This window comes from Lithobates pipiens, unplaced genomic scaffold (genome assembly GCF_037356315.1).
Source record: "Lithobates pipiens isolate NorthernLeopardFrog02 unplaced genomic scaffold, aLitPip1_a1.2 Scaffold_16, whole genome shotgun sequence".
NCBI lineage: Eukaryota > Metazoa > Chordata > Amphibia > Anura > Ranidae > Lithobates > Lithobates pipiens.
Genome location: NW_027507748.1, coordinates 6,974,390 through 6,994,649, shown reverse-complemented (window position 1 = coordinate 6,994,649; position 20,260 = coordinate 6,974,390). Strand labels below are relative to the sequence as shown.

Genomic DNA, 20,260 nt, shown 5'->3' with positions numbered 1-20,260 from the left:
TGCAACACTGTACCCAAATGAATTTTGTGTCCTTTTTTTCCCACAAATAGAGCTTTCTTTTGGTGGTATTTGATCACCTCTGGGGTTTTTATTTTTTGCGCTATAAATGAAAAAAGACCGAAAATTTGGACAAAAAAACGCATATTTCTTTGTTTCTGTGACAGAATTATGCAAATTATTAATTTTTCTTCATACATTTTGGCCACAATTTATACTGCTACATATCTTTGGTAAAAATAACCCAAATTAGTGGATATTATTTGGTCTTTGTGAAAGTTATAGAGTCTACAAGCTGTGGTGCAAATCGCACAAAATTGATCACATCTGATGTACTGGTGGCCGATCTCACTTCTTGTGACCCGAACAAGTCAGGAAAGTACAAATACCCCCCAAATGACCCCTTTTTGGAAAGTAGACATTCCAAGGTATTTAGTAAGAGGCATGGTGAGCTTTTTGATGTTGTCATTTTTTTCCCACAATTCTTTGCAAAATGAAGATTTTTCATTTTTTTTATTTTTCTCCACAAAATTGTCATTGTAATAGGTTATTTCTCTCACGTGGCATGTGTATACCACAAATGACACCCCCCAAAAATTCTGCTACTCCTCCTGAGTATTACAATACCACATGTGTGGGACTTTTTCACAGCCTGGCCACATAGAGAGGCCCAACATGCAGGGAGCGCCATCACGTGTTCTAGAAGCATAAATTACACATCTAACTTGTTGACTACTTATTACACTTTTGAAATACCAGGACAATGACACGTGACACTGATGACAGATGGCACTGATACGTGGCAATGATGACACTTATACGTGGCACTGATGACGGATGGCACTAATATGTGGCACTGATGACAGATGACACTAATATGTGGCACTGATGACACGTGGCACTAATATGTGGCACTGATGACAGATGGCACTATGTGGCACTAATAACACGTGGCACTGACAGATGCCACTTATACGTGGCACTGGGGACAAATGGCACTGACAACAGGTGGCACTGGGGACAGATAGCACTGCGGGCAGGTGGCACTGGGGTGGGGTGGATTGCACTGGGGCGGATGGCACTGGGGCAGGATGGCACTAAGGCGGATGGCACTGGGGCAGGATGGCACTGGGGGGGGCATGGCACTGGGGGGGGCATGGCACTGGGGGGGGGCATGGCACTGGGGGAGGATGGCTCTGGGGGAGGATGGCTCTGGGGGAGGATGGATCTGGGGGAGGATGGCACTTTTTTTTAACTTTTTTTAAACTTTTTTTTACACTTTTTTTTTTTTTTTTTCTTTTGTACACTAACGGCTGCTGCAGCCGTTCTTCTCTCCCCTCTCACACGCTGTCTGTGTGAGGAGGGAGAGCGGCGCTGAGAGATGATCTCATATGTTTACATATGAGATCATCTTCCATTGGACACGCCGATCACGCTGTAAACGGCCGCTGTGATTGGCCGTTTACAGCGATCTGTGTTTGCCTGTCCCCGGGGGACACGGCAAACACAGAACTTCCGCGATGCGCGCCCGCGGCGGCACGCATCGCGGAAGTAAACACCAGGCCGTCCAGGGACGGCCAGGCGTAGGAAGCCGCCCGCCCTAAGGCCGTCATTCGGCTATAGGGCGGGCGGGAAGCGGTTAATATCACATCCCTTCAAGACTGCCTATGCTGATGCTGAGTGACTGTCCTGTTATGTTGATTGTCTATCCTCTTCCTCCTCCGCTGATATGTTGGAAGAACATTTCTGGTTCTGGGTGATGCCACCAGCCCAATTTTTCTGCCCCTGTTTAACAGGGGCATTTAATTACAATTTTTAATGCAATGCTTTGCAGCAGGGCTAATTCCTGCATTAAAACTAGAGTATATGGGAGAGGTTGCAGTGTCGTGGCACCAGCACCAGTGCCTAAGGCCCATTTTTTTAGCCTCTGTTTAACAGGGGCATGTAATTACAATTCTTGATATAATATTTCACAGGAGGGCCCCTTCCTGTGCCCACCCAGAGTAACGGTGAGGACTTATAGTGTTGTGGCACCAGCACCACAACCACCAAAGGTCAATTTTTCTACCACTGTTCAACAATGGCATGTAATTACAATTCTTGATATAATCGTTCACAGCAGGGCGCTCCAGCACCCACCAAGAGTCACTTTGAGGGCTTACAATGTTGTGGCAACACCAACACCTTGTTCCTCCATTTCTGCAGAGCATATAGGGCAGGCCCCTACTTTCAAACATCCAACTTACAAACATCTCCTACTTGCAAACGGAAGGAGACAACAGCAAGTGAGATGAAAAAAGATGGACGACAAAACAAATTATACAGGGGTGATAACCCTTCCCTATGTTTTCCAAAACGCTTAAAAATAGTTTTTTTGACTGGAGCTACACTTTAAAAATGTACCAGTTATAAATTACAAACAGATTCTACTTAACACAACAAACCTACACAGTCCCTGTCTTGTTTGCACCGCCTGTATACTGCTGTTCTGAGTACCGTATATACTCGAGTATAAGCCGAGATTTTCAGCCTCTTTTTTGAGGCTGAAAGTGCCCCCCTCGGCTTATACTCGAGTCATCGCTGTCTGCCCGCTCGATCAGCGTGTCGAGCAGACAGACAGCGGCCATTCTATTCAAAAGCCGCGCCTCCGGCTCCGCCTTCGCCTGTGATAGGCGGAACACTGAATTTCCCAGCAGCCTGTGTTCCGCCTATCACGGACATCGTATCATCCTCGTACTACGGACGAGGATGATACGACGTCTGTGATAGGCGGAACACAGGCTGCTGGGAAATTCAGTGTTCCGCCTATCACAGGCGAAGGCGGCGGCGCAGCTTTTGAACTTTACAATGGCCGCCGACGAAGAGGGCACGGGACGGGACGGGACGGGGGCAAGGCAAGGCACGACACGGGACGGATGCAAGGAGGCAAGGCACGGCACGGGACGGAGGCAAGGAGGCAAGGCACGGGACGGAGGCTCGGGACAAAGGTAGGCTGGACACACACACACACACACACACACACACACACACACACACACACACACACACACATGGATGGAGACACACACAGGGATGGATGGATGGACGGATGGAGACACACACACACAGGGATGGATGGATGGATGGATGGAGACACACACACACAGGGATGGATGGATGGATGGATGGAGACACACACACACAGGGATGGATGGATGGATGGACACACACACACACAGGGATGGATGGACGGACACACAGGGATGGACGGACACACAGGGATGGACGGACACACAGGGATGGACGGACACACAGGGATGGACGGACACACACACAGGGATGGACAGGCATGTCTCACCCTCGGCTTATACACGAGTCAATAAGTTTGCCAGTTTTTTGGGGGGTAAATTGGGGGCCTCGGCTTATATTCGGGTCGGCCTATACTCGAGTATATACGGTATATAGGGCCTGGGGGCCACACGCATTTCCTTTTTTTAATATGGGTACGGGGTTCCCCTTAATATCCGTACAAGACCCAAAGGGGCTGGTAATGGGCAGGGAGGGCTACCCATGCCATTTTTCTCAATGATTTTCAACCATATTGCAGGAACCAGATATAACATTAAAACCGCAAGCAGTTTTCAATGATGTTATTTCTGTTTAATGTCATTTTGTGCAGGGACTGTTCTAAACACGGGAAACACGTGGCACTTCACAGGAATACTACAGACACCCCCCAGGCACCATATTTAAAGGAATATTTCACTTTTTTTTCACTTTAATCGTCATTAAAATCAGTGCTCCCAGTGCTTTTTTTTGCATTGACCCATGTCCCCTGGGGCAGGAGCCAGGTCCCCAAACCCTTTTTAGGACAGTATCTTGCATATTAGCTGTTAAAATTAGCACTTTTAATTTCGACCATTTGAGTCCCATAGACTTCAATGGGGTTCTAACGTTCGTACAAATTTGGGGACCGTTCGAAAGTTCTGGTGCAAACCGAACCGGGGGTGTTCGGCTCATCCCTAATAGAGAGGAATATATAACTGTGTATATACACAGCGTACATATATAGAGTGCAACAGACCCAATATAACTATATATATATATATATATATATATATATATATATATATATATATATATATATATATATATATATATATATATATATATTGCCTACATACACACAGCCTAACACAGGACCATATATCTACAGTATATATACACTGTGTACATACACTCACCGGCCACTGTGCCCATCAAATGCTACCACTGTGCCCATCAAATGCAGCCACTGTGCCCATTAAATGCTACCACTGTGCCCATCAAATGCAGCCAGCCACTGTGCCCATCAAATGCAGCCACTGTGCCCATCAAATGCAGCCACTGTGCCCATCAAATGCAACCACTGTCCCATCAAATGCAGCCTCTGTGCCCATCAAATGCAGCAAGCCACTGTGCCCATCAAATGCAGCCACTGTGTCATCAAATGCAGCCAGCCACTGTGCCCATCAAATGCAGCCACTATGCCCATCAAATGCAACCACTGTGCCCATCAAATGCAGCCAGCTACTGTGCCCATCAAATGCAGCCACTGTGCCCATCAAATGCAACCGCTGTGCCCATAAAATGCAACCACTGTGCCCATAAAATGCAGCCAGCCACTGTGCCCATAAAATGCAGCCACTGTGCCCATCAAATGCAGCCACTGTGCCCATAAAATGCAGCCAGCCACTGTGCCCATCAAATGCAACCACTCAGCCCATCAAATGCAGCCAGCCACTGTGCCCATCAAATGCAGCCACTGTGCCCATCAAATGCAACCACTGTCCCATCAAATGCAGCAAGCCACTGAGCCCATCAAATGCAGCCACTGTGCCATCAAATGCAGCCACTGTGCCATCAAATGCAGCCAGCCACTGTGCCCATCAAATGCAGCCACTGTACCCATCAAATGCAACCACTGTGCCCATCAAATGCAGCCAGCCACTGTGCCCATCAAATGCAGCCACTGTGCCCATCAAATGCAACCACTGTGCCCATCAAATGCAACCACTGTGCCCATCAAATGCAGCCAGCCACTGTGCCCATCAAATGCAACCACTGTGCCCATCAAATTCAACCACTGTGCCATCAAATGCAGCCTCTGTGCCCATAAAATGCAGTCACTCTGCCCATCAAATGCAGCCACTGTGGCCATAAAATGCAACCACTGTGCCCATCAAATGAAGCCAGCCACTGTGCCCATCAAATGCAGCCACTGTGCCTATCAAATGCAACCACTGTGCCATCAAATGCAGCCACTGTGCCCATCAAAGAAACCACTGTGCCCATCAAATGCTACCACTGTGCCCACCAAATGCAACCACTGTGCCCATCAAATGCAGCCAGCCACTGAGCCCATCAAATGCAGCCACTGTGCCCATCAAATGCAGCCAGCCACTGTGCCCATCAAATGCTACCACTGTGCCCATCAAATGCCACCACTGTGCCCATCAAATGCTGCCACTGTGCCCATCAAATGCAGCCACTGTGCCCTTCAAATGCTGCCACCATGCCCATCAAATGCTACCACTGTGCCCATCAAAATTTGCCACTGTGACACCCCCGCCTGCTCGCCGCCTGCCTGGCACTTAACCTATCTCGGTGGTAGGTCAGGCAGCGGGTGACGGCGGTGAGCTGTGGGATCTTGCAGCGGGTCAGGCAGAAGCTCCTGTGTCCTCCATGCCTCTCCTCCCCTCCTCCTGATAGGCATCCAATCGCAGCGCCTGTCCTTTCAGCCAATCAGGTGACGGGTATCAGACCCGCGCTACCTGATTGGTGGAGAGGCGGTTCAGTGTTAGAAAAGCGAATATTCAGTGGCTTTTCTAACACACCTGGGTGGACTGCGAGCAAAATGCTTTGCACTCGCAGGTCACCATTTTTGAAGACTATTAGAGCCTACGGCTCCAATCAGGTGCTTCAACCCCCCCCCTCCCAAGCGTCTGTAAAGGGGCCGGGCATATGAATAGGGGGTGGCCGCGGCGGCCTTGGATAGATTCACGCAATGCATAAATATATCCATCAGTCATACAGGGGGTGGCTGGAGAGAGGGGGCGGCACTATGTGCCCTTAATGGACGCAACGCCACCACGTTCCACCACATCCCAAAGGGGCTCTATTGGATGAGATGTGGTGAGTGTGGAGCCCATTGGAGGACAGGGACCTCATTGTCCAGTGGTGAGATGATTGGAGCTTTGTGGCATGGAGCATTATCCTGCTGGGAGGAGCCATCAGAAGATGGGGACACCCTATCCCCCACACCATTACACCCCCACCACCAGCCTGAACCGGTGATACCCCATCCCCCACACCATTACACCCCCACCACCAGCCTGAACCAGTGATATCCCATCCCCCACACCATTACACCCCCACCACCAGCCTGAACCGGTGATATCCCATCCCCCACACCATTACACCCCCACCACCAGCCTGAACCGGTGATAGCCCATCCCCCGCACCATTACACCCCCCACCACCAGCCTGAACCGGTGATATCCCATCCCCCAGCCCATTAAACCCCCACCACCAGCCTGAACCGGCGATACCCCATCCCCCACACCATTACACCCCCCACCACCAGCCTGAACCAGTGATATCCCATCCCCCACACCATTACACCCCCAACACCAGCCTGAACTGGTGATACCCCCTCCCCCGCACCATTACACCCCCACCACCAGCCTGAACCGGTGATACCCCATCCCCCACACCATTACACCCCCACCACCAGCCTGAACCGGTGATCCCCAATCCCCCACACCATTACACCCCCACCACCAGCCTGAACCGGTGATAACCCATCCCCCACACCATTACACCCCCACCACCAGCCTGAACCGGTGATACCCCATCCCCCACACCATTACACCCCCACCACCAGCCTGAACCGGTGATACCCATCCCCCACACCATTACACCACCACCACCAGCCTGAACCGGTGATCCCCCATCCCCCACACCATTACACCCCCACCACCAGCCTGAACCGGTGATAACCCATCCCCCACACCATTACACCCCCACCACCAGCCTGAACCGGTGATATCCCATCCCCCGCACCATTACACCCCCACCACCAGCCTGAACCAGTGATACCCCATCCCCCACACCATTACACCCCCACCACCAGCCTGAACTGGTGATACCCCCTCCCCCGCACCATTACACCCCCACCACCAGCCTGAACCGGTGATAACCCATCCCCCACACCATTACACCCCCACCACCAGCCTGAACCGGTGATCCCCAATCCCCCACACCATTACACCCCCACCACCAGCCTGAACCGGTGATAACCCATCCCCCACACCATTACACCACCACCACCAGCCTGAACCGGTGATCCCCCATCCCCCACACCATTACACCCCCAACACCAGCCTGAACTGGTGATACCCCCTCCCCCGCACCATTACACCCCCACCACCAGCCTGAACCGGTGATACCCCATCCCCCACACCATTACACCCCCACCACCAGCCTGAACCGGTGATCCCCAATCCCCCACACCATTACACCCCCACCACCAGCCTGAACCGGTGATAACCCATCCCCCACACCATTACACCACCACCACCAGCCTGAACCGGTGATCCCCCATCCCCCACACCATTACACCCCCACCACCAGCCTGAACCGGTGATAACCCATCCCCCGCACCATTACACCCCCACCACCAGCCTGAACCGGTGATACCCCATCCCCCACACCATTACACCCCCACCACCAGCCTGAACCGGTGATATCCCATCCCCCACACCATTACACCCCCACCACCAGCCTGAACCGGTGATACTCCATCCCCCACACCATTACACCCCCACCACCAGCCTGAACCAGTGATATCCCATCCCCCACACCATTACACCCCCACCACCAGCCTGAACCGGTGATATCCCATCCCCCACACCATTACACCCCCACCACCAGCCTGAACCGGTGATATCCCATCCCTCGCACCATTACACCCCCACCACCAGCCTGAACCGGTGATACCCCATCCCCCACACCATTACACCCCCACCAGCAGCCTGAACCGGTGATATCCCATCCCCCAGACCATTACACCCCCCACCACCAGCCTGAACCGGTGATACACCATCCCCCACACCATTACACCCCCACCACCAGCCTGAACCGGTGATATCCCATCCCCCGCACCATTACACCCCCACCACCAGCCTGAACCGGTGACACCCCATCCCCCACACCATTACACCCCCACCACCAGCCTGAACCGGTGATAACCCATCCCCCACACCATTACACCCCCACCACCAGCCTGAACCGGTGACACCCCATCCCCCACACCATTACACCCCCACCACCAGCCTGAACCGGTGATATCCCATCCCCCGCACCATTACACCCCCCCCACCAGCCTGAACCGGTGACACCCCATCCCCCACACCATTACACCCCCCCCACCAGCCTGAACCAGTGATATCCCATCCCCCACACCATTACACCCCCACCACTAGCCTGAACCAGTGATACCCCATCCCCCACACCAGTGGCGTAACTAGAACCTTCAGGTCCCCAATGCAAGAAACCATGAAGGGCCCCCCTGAACCCCAGCCAGGGCCCTTCCCTCCGAGTCCGGCAGTGGAACTCCAGGGCGTGGTCACAGGTATGACCTTTGTGAGCCCTGTACTTCCACCACTGGTATCAGTATTTTTAAATTTTTAGGTGCCCCATTGGGGGACTGTCCCTAGGCAGGATGGGGTCCCTGTCCCCAGAAGAGACGAGGTCCTTTTCTCCGGGGCAGATGAAGTTACTGCCCCCAGGTGAGAAGGGGTCCCTGTCCCCAGGGGAAGTGGGGGTCCCTGTCCCCACGTGAGAAGGGGTCCCTGTGCCCAGGGGGGAGATGGAGGGGGTATGTAATGGTGTGTGGGTGATGGGGTCCTCTCACTCACCATGACCAAGTTACAGGCCCTGCACTCATCCATGTTGGCCTGGGCTCCATCCAGTGTGCTGGACGGGTGATCAGCATATCTCCCAGAAAGACCTTTCATCATCTGTGTATGATGGGGGAGGAGGGGGGCTGGCAGAGAAGCCTGCAGTGTCCTCCGGGGGGCTCTCATAGGGCTGCACTGCATCTGTGTGCTTAAAATTTGTTTACCCGGGAGAAGTATGCAGTGCAGTGTGGGCTGGACTCGGGGGGGGGGGGGGGGGGGGGTGGGACTCTGGCTGGGGAGAACAGACATTGGACTGAGCGGCAATGCATGGAGCAGGAGAGGGGTACTCTGAGGAGCCGGCCGAGGACACAGGTCATGAGGGGAATGCACAACTAAAGAGCAGCCAGTGTGATAGTCGAGCATGGAGCTCTGCTAGTCACCCTCTACCTCCAGCCACCCGTGTGCATGGTGCACTGGTACCCCTAGCTGCCTATGCTGCTGCCGGCCATATGTAGAGGGGGCTGCATGGGCCCCCTGCATCACAGGGCCCGGTTGCGGTCGCAACTGCTGCACCCCCTGTAGTTACGCCCCTGCCCCACACATTACACCCCGACCACCAGCCTGAACTGGTGATATCCCATCCCCCACACCATTACACCCCCACCACCAGCCTGAACCGGTGATAGCCCATCCCCCGCACCATTACACCCCCACCACCAGCCTGAACCGGTGATATGCCATCCCCCAGCCCATTACACCCCCACCACCAGCCTGAACCAGCAATAACCCACCACCCACACCATTACACCCCCCACCACCAGCCTGAACCAGTAATATCCCATCCCCCACACCATTACACCCCCAACACCAGCCTGAACCGGTGATATCCCATCCCCCGCACCATTACACCCCCACCACCAGCCTGAACCGGTGATATCCCATCCCCCACACCATTACACCCCCACCACCAGCCTGAACCGGTGATATCCCATCCCCGCACCATTACACCCCCACCACCAGCCTGAACCGGTGATATCCCATCCCCCACACCATTACACCCCCACCACCAGCCTGAACCGGTGATACCCCATCCCCCACACCATTACACCCCCACCACCAGCCTGAACCGGTGATATCCCATCCCCCGCACCATTACACCACCCCCACCAGCCTGAACCAGTGATATCCCATCCCCCACACCATTACACCCCCACCACCAGACTGAACTGGTGATATCCCATCCCCCACACCATTACACCCCCACCACCAGCCTGGACTGGTGATACCCCATCCCCCACACCATTACACCCCCACCACCAGCCTGAACCGGTGATATCCCATCCCCCACACCATTACACCCCCACCACCAGCCTGAACCAGTGATATCCCATCCCCCACACCATTACACCCCCACCACCAGCCTGAACCGGTGATATCCCATCCCCCACACCATTACACCCCCACCACCAGCCTGAACCGGTGATATCCCATCCTCCACACCATTACACCCCCACCACCAGCCTGAACCGGTGATACCCCATCCCCCACACCATTACACCCCCACCACCAGCCTGAACCGGTGATATCCCATCCCCCACACCATTACACCCCCACCACCAGCCTGAACCGGTGATATCCCATCCCCCACACCATTACACCCCCACCACCAGCCTGAACCAGTGATATCCCATCCCCCACACCATTACACCCCCACCACCAACCTGAACCGGTGATATCCCATCCCCCACACCATTACACCCCCACCACCAGCCTGAACCGGTGATACCCCATCCCCCACACCATTACACCCCCACCACCAGCCTGAACCGGTGATATCCCATCCCCCCACACCATTACACCCCCCACCACCAGCCTGAACCGGTGATATCCCATCCCCCACACCATTACACCCCCACCACCAGCCTGAACCGGTGATACCCCATCCCCCACACCATTACACCCCCACCACCAGCCTGAACCGGTGATATCCCATCCCCCACACCATTACACCCCCACCACCAGCCTGAACCGGTGATATCCCATCCCCCCACACCATTACACCCCCACCACCAGCCTGAACCGGTGATACCCCATCCCCCACACCATTACACCCCCACCACCAGCCTGAACCGGTGATATCCCATCCCCCACACCATTACACCCCCACCACCAGCCTGAACCGGTGATATCCCATCCCCCACACCATTACACCCCCACCACCAGCCTGAACCAGTGATATCCCATCCCCCACACCATTACACCCCCACCACCAGCCTGAACCGGTGATATCCCATCCCCCACACCATTACACCCCCACCACCAGCCTGAACCGGTGATATCCCATCCCCCACACCATTACACCCCCACCACAGCCTGAACCGGTGATATCCCATCCCCCACACCATTACACCCCCCACCACCAACCTGAACCGGTGATACCCCATCCCCCACACCATTACACTCCCACCACCAGCCTGAACCGGTGATACAAGGCAGACCAGGCAACGTTTTTCCAATCTTTTATTGTCCAATGTCGGTGATCCTGTGCCAATTGTAGCCACAGTTTCCTGTTCTTAGCTGACAGGAGCGTCACCCAGTGTGGTCTTCTGCTGCTGTAGCCCATCTGCTTCAAGGTTGGATGTGTTGTGTGTTCAGAGATGGTATTCTGCATACCTTGGGGGTAACGAGAGGTTATTGGAGTTCCTGTTGTCTTTCTATCATCTGGAACCAGTCTGCCCCATTCTCTTCTGACACCAGCAAGGCATTTTCCTCCACACAACCGCCGTTCACTGGATATTTTCTCTTTTTTCCTCACCATTCTCTGTAAACCCCGAGAGATGGTTGTGTGTGAAAACCCCAGAAATACTCAGACCGGCCTGTCTGACAACCAACAACCATTCCACGTTCAAAGTCACCCAGATCCCCTTTTTCTTCCCCATTCCGATCCTCGGTTTTAAGTTCAGCAAGTCGTCTTCACAACGTCTAGATGTCTAAATGCATTGAGTCGCTGCCGTGTGATTGGCTGATTAGCAACTTGTGTTACAGAGCGATTGTACAGGTGTACCTAATACAGTGTCCGGTGAGTGTATATAGAGCCCTATACATGGGGGGGGGGGGGGGGGGGGGGGGGGGGGAGGGGGGGCACTGCCCCTCATGCCCACCCCTTGCCTCTGCCCTGAAGTAAGCTTTATCATGCCCAGCATGTGCCGCTGACTGTAGGCCTTGTTCTGAATGATGATAAAGGATCTCTACTTGGGGCCACCAGCCCAACATACATATTCTATTAGTATTATACTAACCCCCCCCCCCCCCCGGCCCTGATCTCCATCGCAGAACCCCCCCCCCCCCTAGGGGCACAAGGCTTCTAGGAGGGGACGATCAATCCAACTGGACATGGCTGTGTGAGATCCACCTGGATTTGATTGGGTGAATGACCAGGGATCCTGATGTTTCCCACTCTTCAGGGTGAGCCTGACCGACTCCCGACCATTTCCGGGGCAAGGTCATCTAGAGCCCAAGGTGGACATGCCAAACAGCACCCCCCCCCCCCCCCCACAAGATGTATGAGCGTTATATCCCCCCTCACATAAAAACTGAGCACTAATCTGCATACTTACCCCAAGCATAAAGCTCCGCCTTCCCTCAGTATGAATCCACGCCTCTGCTAAAATCCCTCCTCTCATTTGCCCTCCCCCAGCTTAAAAGCCCCACCCCCCCGAAAAAAAAGGTACCCCTCCAAGCACAAATTCACTACCCCTAAAATTTCCCCTCCTACAACACATCTCACCCCCCCACTTCAAATCCCCCTTCCCAGCACAAGTTCCCCTCAAATCCCCCCCCCCACCGCCGCACAAGTCTTCTTCATCCCGTCCTAACACAAATCCCCAAAAATCACCACCCCTAGCACTCCACCCCCCGCAAATTTCCCCCTTCTAGAACAGTACTTAACCCCTGCCTCCCCAAAAATTCCCCCTCCCAACACGAATCCCCATAAAAGCACCGCTCCTAGCACTCCCCCCCAGCACAAGTCTTCTTCATCCCGTCCTAACACAAATCCCCAAAAATCAACACTCTTAACACTCCAACCCCCCCCCCCACGAATTTCCCCTTCTAGAACAGTACCTACCCCCTGCCTCCGCAAACATTCCCCCTCCCAACACAAATCCCCGTAAAGCACCGCTCTCAGCACTCCCCCCCCCCCCCAGAAATTACCTTCTAGAACAATACTAATACCTCCCCCAAATCAAATCCCCTCCCTCCCAATCTCCTTGTGTTGCCCCCCCCCCCACCTTCTAAGATTCCATAGTGCCCAGGGCACCCGTCTAGGGTTGCCACCTTTTCTCTAAGCCAAACCAGAACACTTTTGCGGTCTGGGACACCTTTGGGTGCCCCAAGGAGAGTAGAAATTCAGTGTGCATCACGGCATGCAGCAGTGACATCATCGCCCGGCCCCCCCAGTGATTGCCTGAATCTGCCCCCAGACAGCCACTCGCAGCTCCCAGATGGCAACAGATTAGTGTGTGCCTATCTTGGTTACTCGGAGAGCCACAGCCGTGTCCAGGGATTCAGTCTGCCTGAAACTCAGACACGTGTTTCAAAAACCGAACTGTCCGGGGGAATCCCGGACAGGTGGCAACCCTACATCCGCCCCTCCCCCCCTTCTGTCCCGACCCTGTACTGGGTGACTGTACTGTGTATAACTTATTATGTACATTGACTGGCAGCGCTATGAGCCCTTCATATACACTACGATGGTAGAGAAGACTGCTGAGTGCCATCAATAAAGAGGAAGTGTAATGTGAAAACAGGAAACCACAACCGCAACAGAAGCCACCAAACATTCTATAATATAAGTGCATTATGGGAATCGATGATAAAATAACTGAGCGGGGAGGGCGGGGAGGGTGGGGAGGGCGGGGGTGGTGAAGCAATGAGGGCAGAGGACAGACGAATGGGGAAGTGTTCAACAGTCTTGTTTAAAAAAAGAAAGGAAAGCAGATCAGGAAATGCTGAAAAGCAACAAAATAGCATATTCTGCACATTGTGTATAAACACGCCACCAGCAATCCCAAGATTAGTGCATAACAGCAGGGCAAAAGTACAAAAAATAAATAAATGGGGTGAATGGCGTATAGAAGAGGGAATCATGGAAAATATCCATCTCTACACAACAGAATGTCCTCCAACCCCCCTCTCCTCTGAAACTCCACTTCCCTGTCCCTCTCTATTCATTAAAAGGGCCCATGTCTTCCTGCCCTACACTCCATGCAAAGGAGCCATGTCCTCCTACTCCATCCTCTACTGGGAAAAAAACACGTCTTCATGTCCTCCTTCCACACCATCCAGCCAGAGTGCATATGTTCCCTTCTACCACCCTCCACTGTGAAGGTCCATATTCTCCTTCCCCACTGAGAAAGTCTAGTCCTACTCCTATGTCCTTCCTTATACTTCACTAAGGAGGTCAGTGTCCTCACCCACCATTCACTGAGAGGGCCATGTCTTCCTGCCCTCCATGCAAAGGAGCCATGTCCTCCTAGACCATCCTCTACTGGGAAAAAAACACGTCTTCATGTCCTCATCCTCAACCTTTTGAAGGGTGGATCCATGTCCTCCTTTCACACCATCCAGCCAGAGTGCATATGTTCCCTTCCGCCACCCTCCACTGTGAAGGTCCATAGCCTCCTACCCCACTGACAAAGCCTAGTCCTACTCCTCCACCCCCACTGAGAGGGCCAATGTCCTTCTTCCTTATACTCCATGTGACGGAACATCCCCCACACTCCGCTTGAGTGTTTCCATCAGTAATACTGCTTCCTAAGTCCTGGAACACAAGTCCAATGGCTCTGGCTATAGGAACTCCCAACAACTAGACAACACCAGTCTTGGAGTACATCAGGAATCACCTTTATTTGATCTCACACAAAATATATACAGCGGGTGACTAAAACCTAACCTAATTAGCATGAGCTAATTATCTAATCAACACTGGACTCCTTCATTCAATTGCAGGGGTAATTAGTAGAAAACAACAAAACAACAATTGGTGAAATACTCTTTAGAATCTGTGTCAAGCCAGACTAGACTCATTTACATTATACAAGACAACAGACAGGTGGCTGGAGGTGATGATATTAGCATCTAAGAGTTTGTGTCCCAACAGTGTGATTCAGTCTATTGCTAACATGGCATTTACATATCCAGAGTCTGTCTGTCTTGGGGGGCGGCATGGACCTGAATCCAAGTAAAACCACCTCAGGGGTCCCCAGGCATACAGCTCACAAAAAGCACAGTTCCCCAAATGCCAGGGCCCATAATCACAAGGCAAGTGGCTGGCATTCAATCCCCTCCAATAGCCTCTATCCTGGCTAGATCTGTCACACTCCACTGAGAGGGTCAGTGTCCTTACCCACCATTCATGAGAGGGCCATGTCTTCCTGCCCTGCCCCCCATGCAAAGGAGTCATGTCCTCCTAGACCATCCTCTACTGGGAAAAAGCACATCTTCCTCTCTGGTCCCTTGCTGGGAGATTTCATGTCCTCATCCCCAAACCTTCAAAGGGTGGATCTATGTCCTTCTTCCACACCATCCAGCCAGAGTGCATATGTTCCCTTCCACCACCCTCCACTGTGAAGGTCCATATTCTCCTTCCCAATTAAGAAAGCCTAGTCCTACTCCTCCACCCTCCACTGAGAGGGCAAATGTCCTTCTTCCTTATACTTCACTAAGAAGGTCAGTGTCCTCACCCACCATTCACTTAGAGGGCCATGTCTTCCTCCCCTGCCCTTCATGAAGAGAGTCTATATCCCTGCTCTGCCTTTCACTCAAGTGACCCATGTCCTCCTCTTCAATCCTCTACTGGGATAAACCCTGTCTTTCTCTCTGGTCCTCTCCTGGGAGGATTAATATCCTCTTCCACAATCTTTAAAAGGATGGAGCCATGTCCTCCTTCCACACCATCCACTGAGAGAGCATAGGTTCTCCTCCACTACCCCCCACTGAGAAGGTCCATATCATCCTTTCCTTTGGTGGAAAGCACTGTCCTACTCCTCCACCCTGCCTTGGGAGGACCAATGCTCTTCTTCCTAATACTCCACTGAGAGGACCGATATCCTACTCCAGCACCCTCCACTAATTGGACCGATGTCCTTCCTTATATTCCACTGAAAGGGCCAGTGGCCTCACTACCATTTACTGAGAGGGCCATGTTCTCCTCCCTGGCCTTCCATGGAGAGTCGATGTCCTCCTGCCCCACCATCCATTCAAAGGATCCATGTCTTCCTCCTCCCACAACCTCCAGTGAGAGTGCCTATGTTGTCCTCCACCACCCTCCACAGACGAGTAGGGTCTATGGTATTCTTAAGTTTTGTAATTTGCATTTTATTTATTTTTATTTAACGAGTGGCACTATTTTAAATTGGCTGGATATTCTTTAATTTGATGGTTTCATCAACATATTCTTCCGACAACAGCCAAACTTTTTTTTTTTAAGATTTGGATGGAGATTGAATCCCCTGTTGGATTTTAGTGTCCTCATACTTGGTGCAGTTTATGTCTTTTTCTCTTATTATCTTATTGTCGTGGGGACAGAAATTGTTGGAGAAATCTCTCCAACAGTAGACACTGGTAATTTATTTATCACGGTGAGGGAAGGCCGGAACCCTTTGTTTTACCCTTTTAATAGCATCTTGCATCTCCATTGGAGATTTCCATGACTGGGGGGCGGCATGGATAGGGTCTTCTATAACTCCAGTGGAGACTTTACTGATACACATCTCTTCTATGTGATATTTTATTGATGTCTCATCATATTCCTGGAGAGGTCCTATTCATCATTTTCGCATGATTATTTCTCTTAGTGCCACATCCTCACCTCGTCTAATTCTGTCCTTTTTCCTTTTTTTATCTCCTACAACCATTAGAATTCCTAATTCCTAATTCCTTATCTGTATCACTAATGCCGCGTACACACGACCGGACTTTCCGGCAGAAAAAAGGTCAGACGGTCTTCCCGATGGACTTTCGACGGAGTTATGACGGACTTCTGAACGAACGGACTTGCCCACACACAAACAGACTAAAGTCCTTTTAAAAGTCAGTTAGTTTTGAACGTGATGACGTAAGCAGGGACTAGAACTAGGAAGTTCAATAGCCAGTAGCCAATAGCTGCCCTTGCATCGCATTTGGTCCGTTGGACCAGCACACAGACGAACGGTTTTGCCGTAAAGTGGGACACTATGCTGTGACGGGGGATGGGGGGCGTGCAATGTAAAGTGGGACACTATGCTGTGAAGGGGGGGATGTGATGTAAAGTGGGACACTATGCTGTGAAGGGGGGGGGGATGTGATGTAAAGTGGGACACTATGCTGTGAAGGGGGGTGTGATGTAAAGTGATACACTATGCTGTGAAGGGGGGGTGTAATGTAAAGTGATACACTATGCTGTGAAGGGGGGGTGTAATGTAAAGTGATACACTATGCTGTGAAGGGGGGGGTGTAATGTAAAGTGATACACTATGCTGTGAAGGGGGGGTGTAATGTAAAGTGATACACTATGCTGTGAAGGGGGGGGTGTAATGTAAAGTGATACACTATGCTGTGAAGGGGGGGGGGTGTGATGTAAAGTGGGACACTATGCTGTGATGGGGAGGATGTAAAGTGGGACACTATGCTGTGAAGGGGGGATGTAAAGGGGGGCACTATGCTGTGACGGGGAGGATGTAAAGTGGGACACTATGCTGTGATGGGGGGATGTAAAGTGGGACACTATGCTGTGACAGGGGGGATGTAAAGTGGGACACTATGCTGTGAAGGGGGGGGGGGGTGTAAAGTGGGACACTATGCTGTAACGGGGGGATGTAAAGTGGGACACTGTGCTGTGACGGGGGGGATGTAAAGTGGGACACTATGCTGTGAAGGGGGGGATGTAAAGTGGGACACTATGCTGTGACGGGGGGATGTAAAGTGGGACACTATGCTGTGATGGGGAGGATGTAAAGTGGGACACTATGCTGTGAAGGGGGATGTAAAGGGGGGCACTATGCTGTGACAGGGAGGATGTAAAGTGGGACACTATGCTGTGACGGGGGGATGTAAAGTGGGACACTATGCTGTGACGGGGGGATGTAAAGTGGGACACTATGCTGTGAAGGGGGGGGGTGTAAAGTGGGACACTATGCTGTAACGGGGGGATGTAAAGTGGGACACTGTGCTGTGACGGGGGGGATGTAAAGTGGGACACTATGCTGTGACGGGGGATGTAAAGTGGGACACTATGCTGTGAAGGGGGGGGGGATGTAAAGTGGGACACTATGCTGTGACGGGGGGAATGTAAAGTGGGACACTATGCTGTGAAGGGGGGGATGTAAAGTGGGACACTATACTGTGAAGGGGGGGATGTAAAGTGGGACACTATGCTGTGACAGGGGATGTAAAGTGGGACACTATGCTGTGACGGGGGGGATGTAAAGTGGGACACTATGCTGTGACGAGGGGGATGTAAAGTGGGACACTATGCTGTGACGGGGGGGATGTAAAGTGGGACACTATGCTGTGATGGGGGGATGTAAAGTGGGACACTATGCTGTGACGGGGGGATGTAAAGTGGAACACTATGCTGTAAAGGGGGGATGTAAAGTGGGACACTATGCTGTGAAGGGGGGATGTAAAGTGGGACACTACGCTGTGAAGGGGGGGGATATAAAGTGGGACACTATGCTGTGAAGGGGGATGTAAAGTGGGACACTATGCTGTGACGGGGGGGATGTAAAGTGGGACACTATGCTGTGACGAGGGGGATGTAAAGTGGGACACTATGCTGTGACGGGGGGGATGTAAAGTGGGACACTATGCTGTGACGGGGGATGTAAAGTGGAACACTATGCTGTGAAGGGGGGGATGTAAAGTGGGACACTATGCTGTGAAGGGGGATGTAAAGTGGGACACTACGCTGTGAAGGGGGGGATATAAAGTGGGACACTATGCTGTGAAGGGGGATGTAAAGTGGGACACTATGCTGTGAAGGGGGGGATATAAAGTGGGACACTATGCTGTGACGGGGGGGATGTAAAGTGGGACACTATGCTGTGACGGGGGGAATGTAAAGTGGGACACTATGCTGTGACGGGGGGGATGTAAAGTGGGACACTATGCTGTGACGGGGGGGGATGTAAAGTGGGACACTATGCTGTGACGGGGGGGATGTAAAGTGGGACACTATGCTGTGAAGGGGGGATGTAAAGTGGGACACTACGCTGTGAAGGGGGGGATATGAAGTGGGACACTACGCTGTGAAGGGGGGGATATAAAGTGGGACACTATGCTGTGAAGGGGGGGATATAAAGTGGGACACTATGCTGTGAAGGGGGGGTGTAAAGTGGGACACTATGCTGTGAAGGGGGGATATAAAGTGGGACACTATGCTGTGAAGGGGGATGTAAAGTGGGACACTATGCTGTGAAGGGGGGGATATAAAGTGGGACACTATGCTGTGAAGGGGGGGTGTAAAGTGGGACACTATGCTCCGACAGGGGGGGGGGCTGTGATGTAAACGGGAAGTTTAGAGTGGTGTTGGGTGGAGTGCTCTCTGTTTTTCCTGGAACGATAATGTTGGCCTTTGCCTCTGGGAAGTAGCAGTGTGGGGCTCCATTACAGTGGACAATGTAGCCATAATAATTCTTGGAGGAACTCTTATTGATCAGGTTTTCTTGGAGGGGAATTTTGATGCAGCTCTAGTGTCTTCTTCTCTTTTTTCCTTCACCGTTGCTGATCAATCACGGTCTCTACCACAGAATTGAGGGGAGTCCACTTTCTGACCCGACCATCTCTCAGATGTCTCCCCTCGGTTCTCCGGTATGGTTCTGCTCAGTGATGTGGGGTGAAGACCATTCCCCGTGTTCTGCACTGGATTTCATTGACCTCTTTTCTCTGATCTCTCTGCAGTTCCTCTCACAATACATACAGAGGTGGGAGAAGAAGTCACTCTGGAGCCACAATATAGCGGAGATCCCTCAGAGATAAACTGGAAGATAAATGGTAACAAGCTGGTGGACATGGAGCTGAAGCCCCGGGTGGATATTTTATTTTACCAACTTGGGGACAGAGCGACTATCAATGAAGCCGATGGAAGGCTGACCATAAAGAACCTGACTGTAGGGGACTCCGGGGTCTACAAGGTGGAGGTGCTGGTGAATAATGTTATTCAAGGAACGGAAATAATTCTCATTGTTCAGGGTAAGTTGTGTCTAAAGAAACCCCGTCATGAATCAGACAGCTATGAGAGAACCTGAGATGGAAGCTGCTATCCTCTCACTCCTGCCACGCATGATACACTCTGATGGGGAAGA

At 52.3% G+C, this 20,260-nt stretch overlaps 1 protein-coding gene across 1 annotated transcript in view; it reads left to right on the top strand.

Moving 5' to 3' along the window:
• LOC143981569 (uncharacterized) overlaps positions 1-20,260 on the top strand; it is a 95,049-nt gene that overhangs the window by 11,115 nt on the left and 63,674 nt on the right. The window contains exon 2 of the mRNA XM_077479531.1: positions 19,857-20,147. Within this exon, the coding sequence (XP_077335657.1) occupies positions 19,857-20,147 (291 nt within the window). The remainder of the gene's footprint in view (positions 1-19,856; positions 20,148-20,260) is intronic.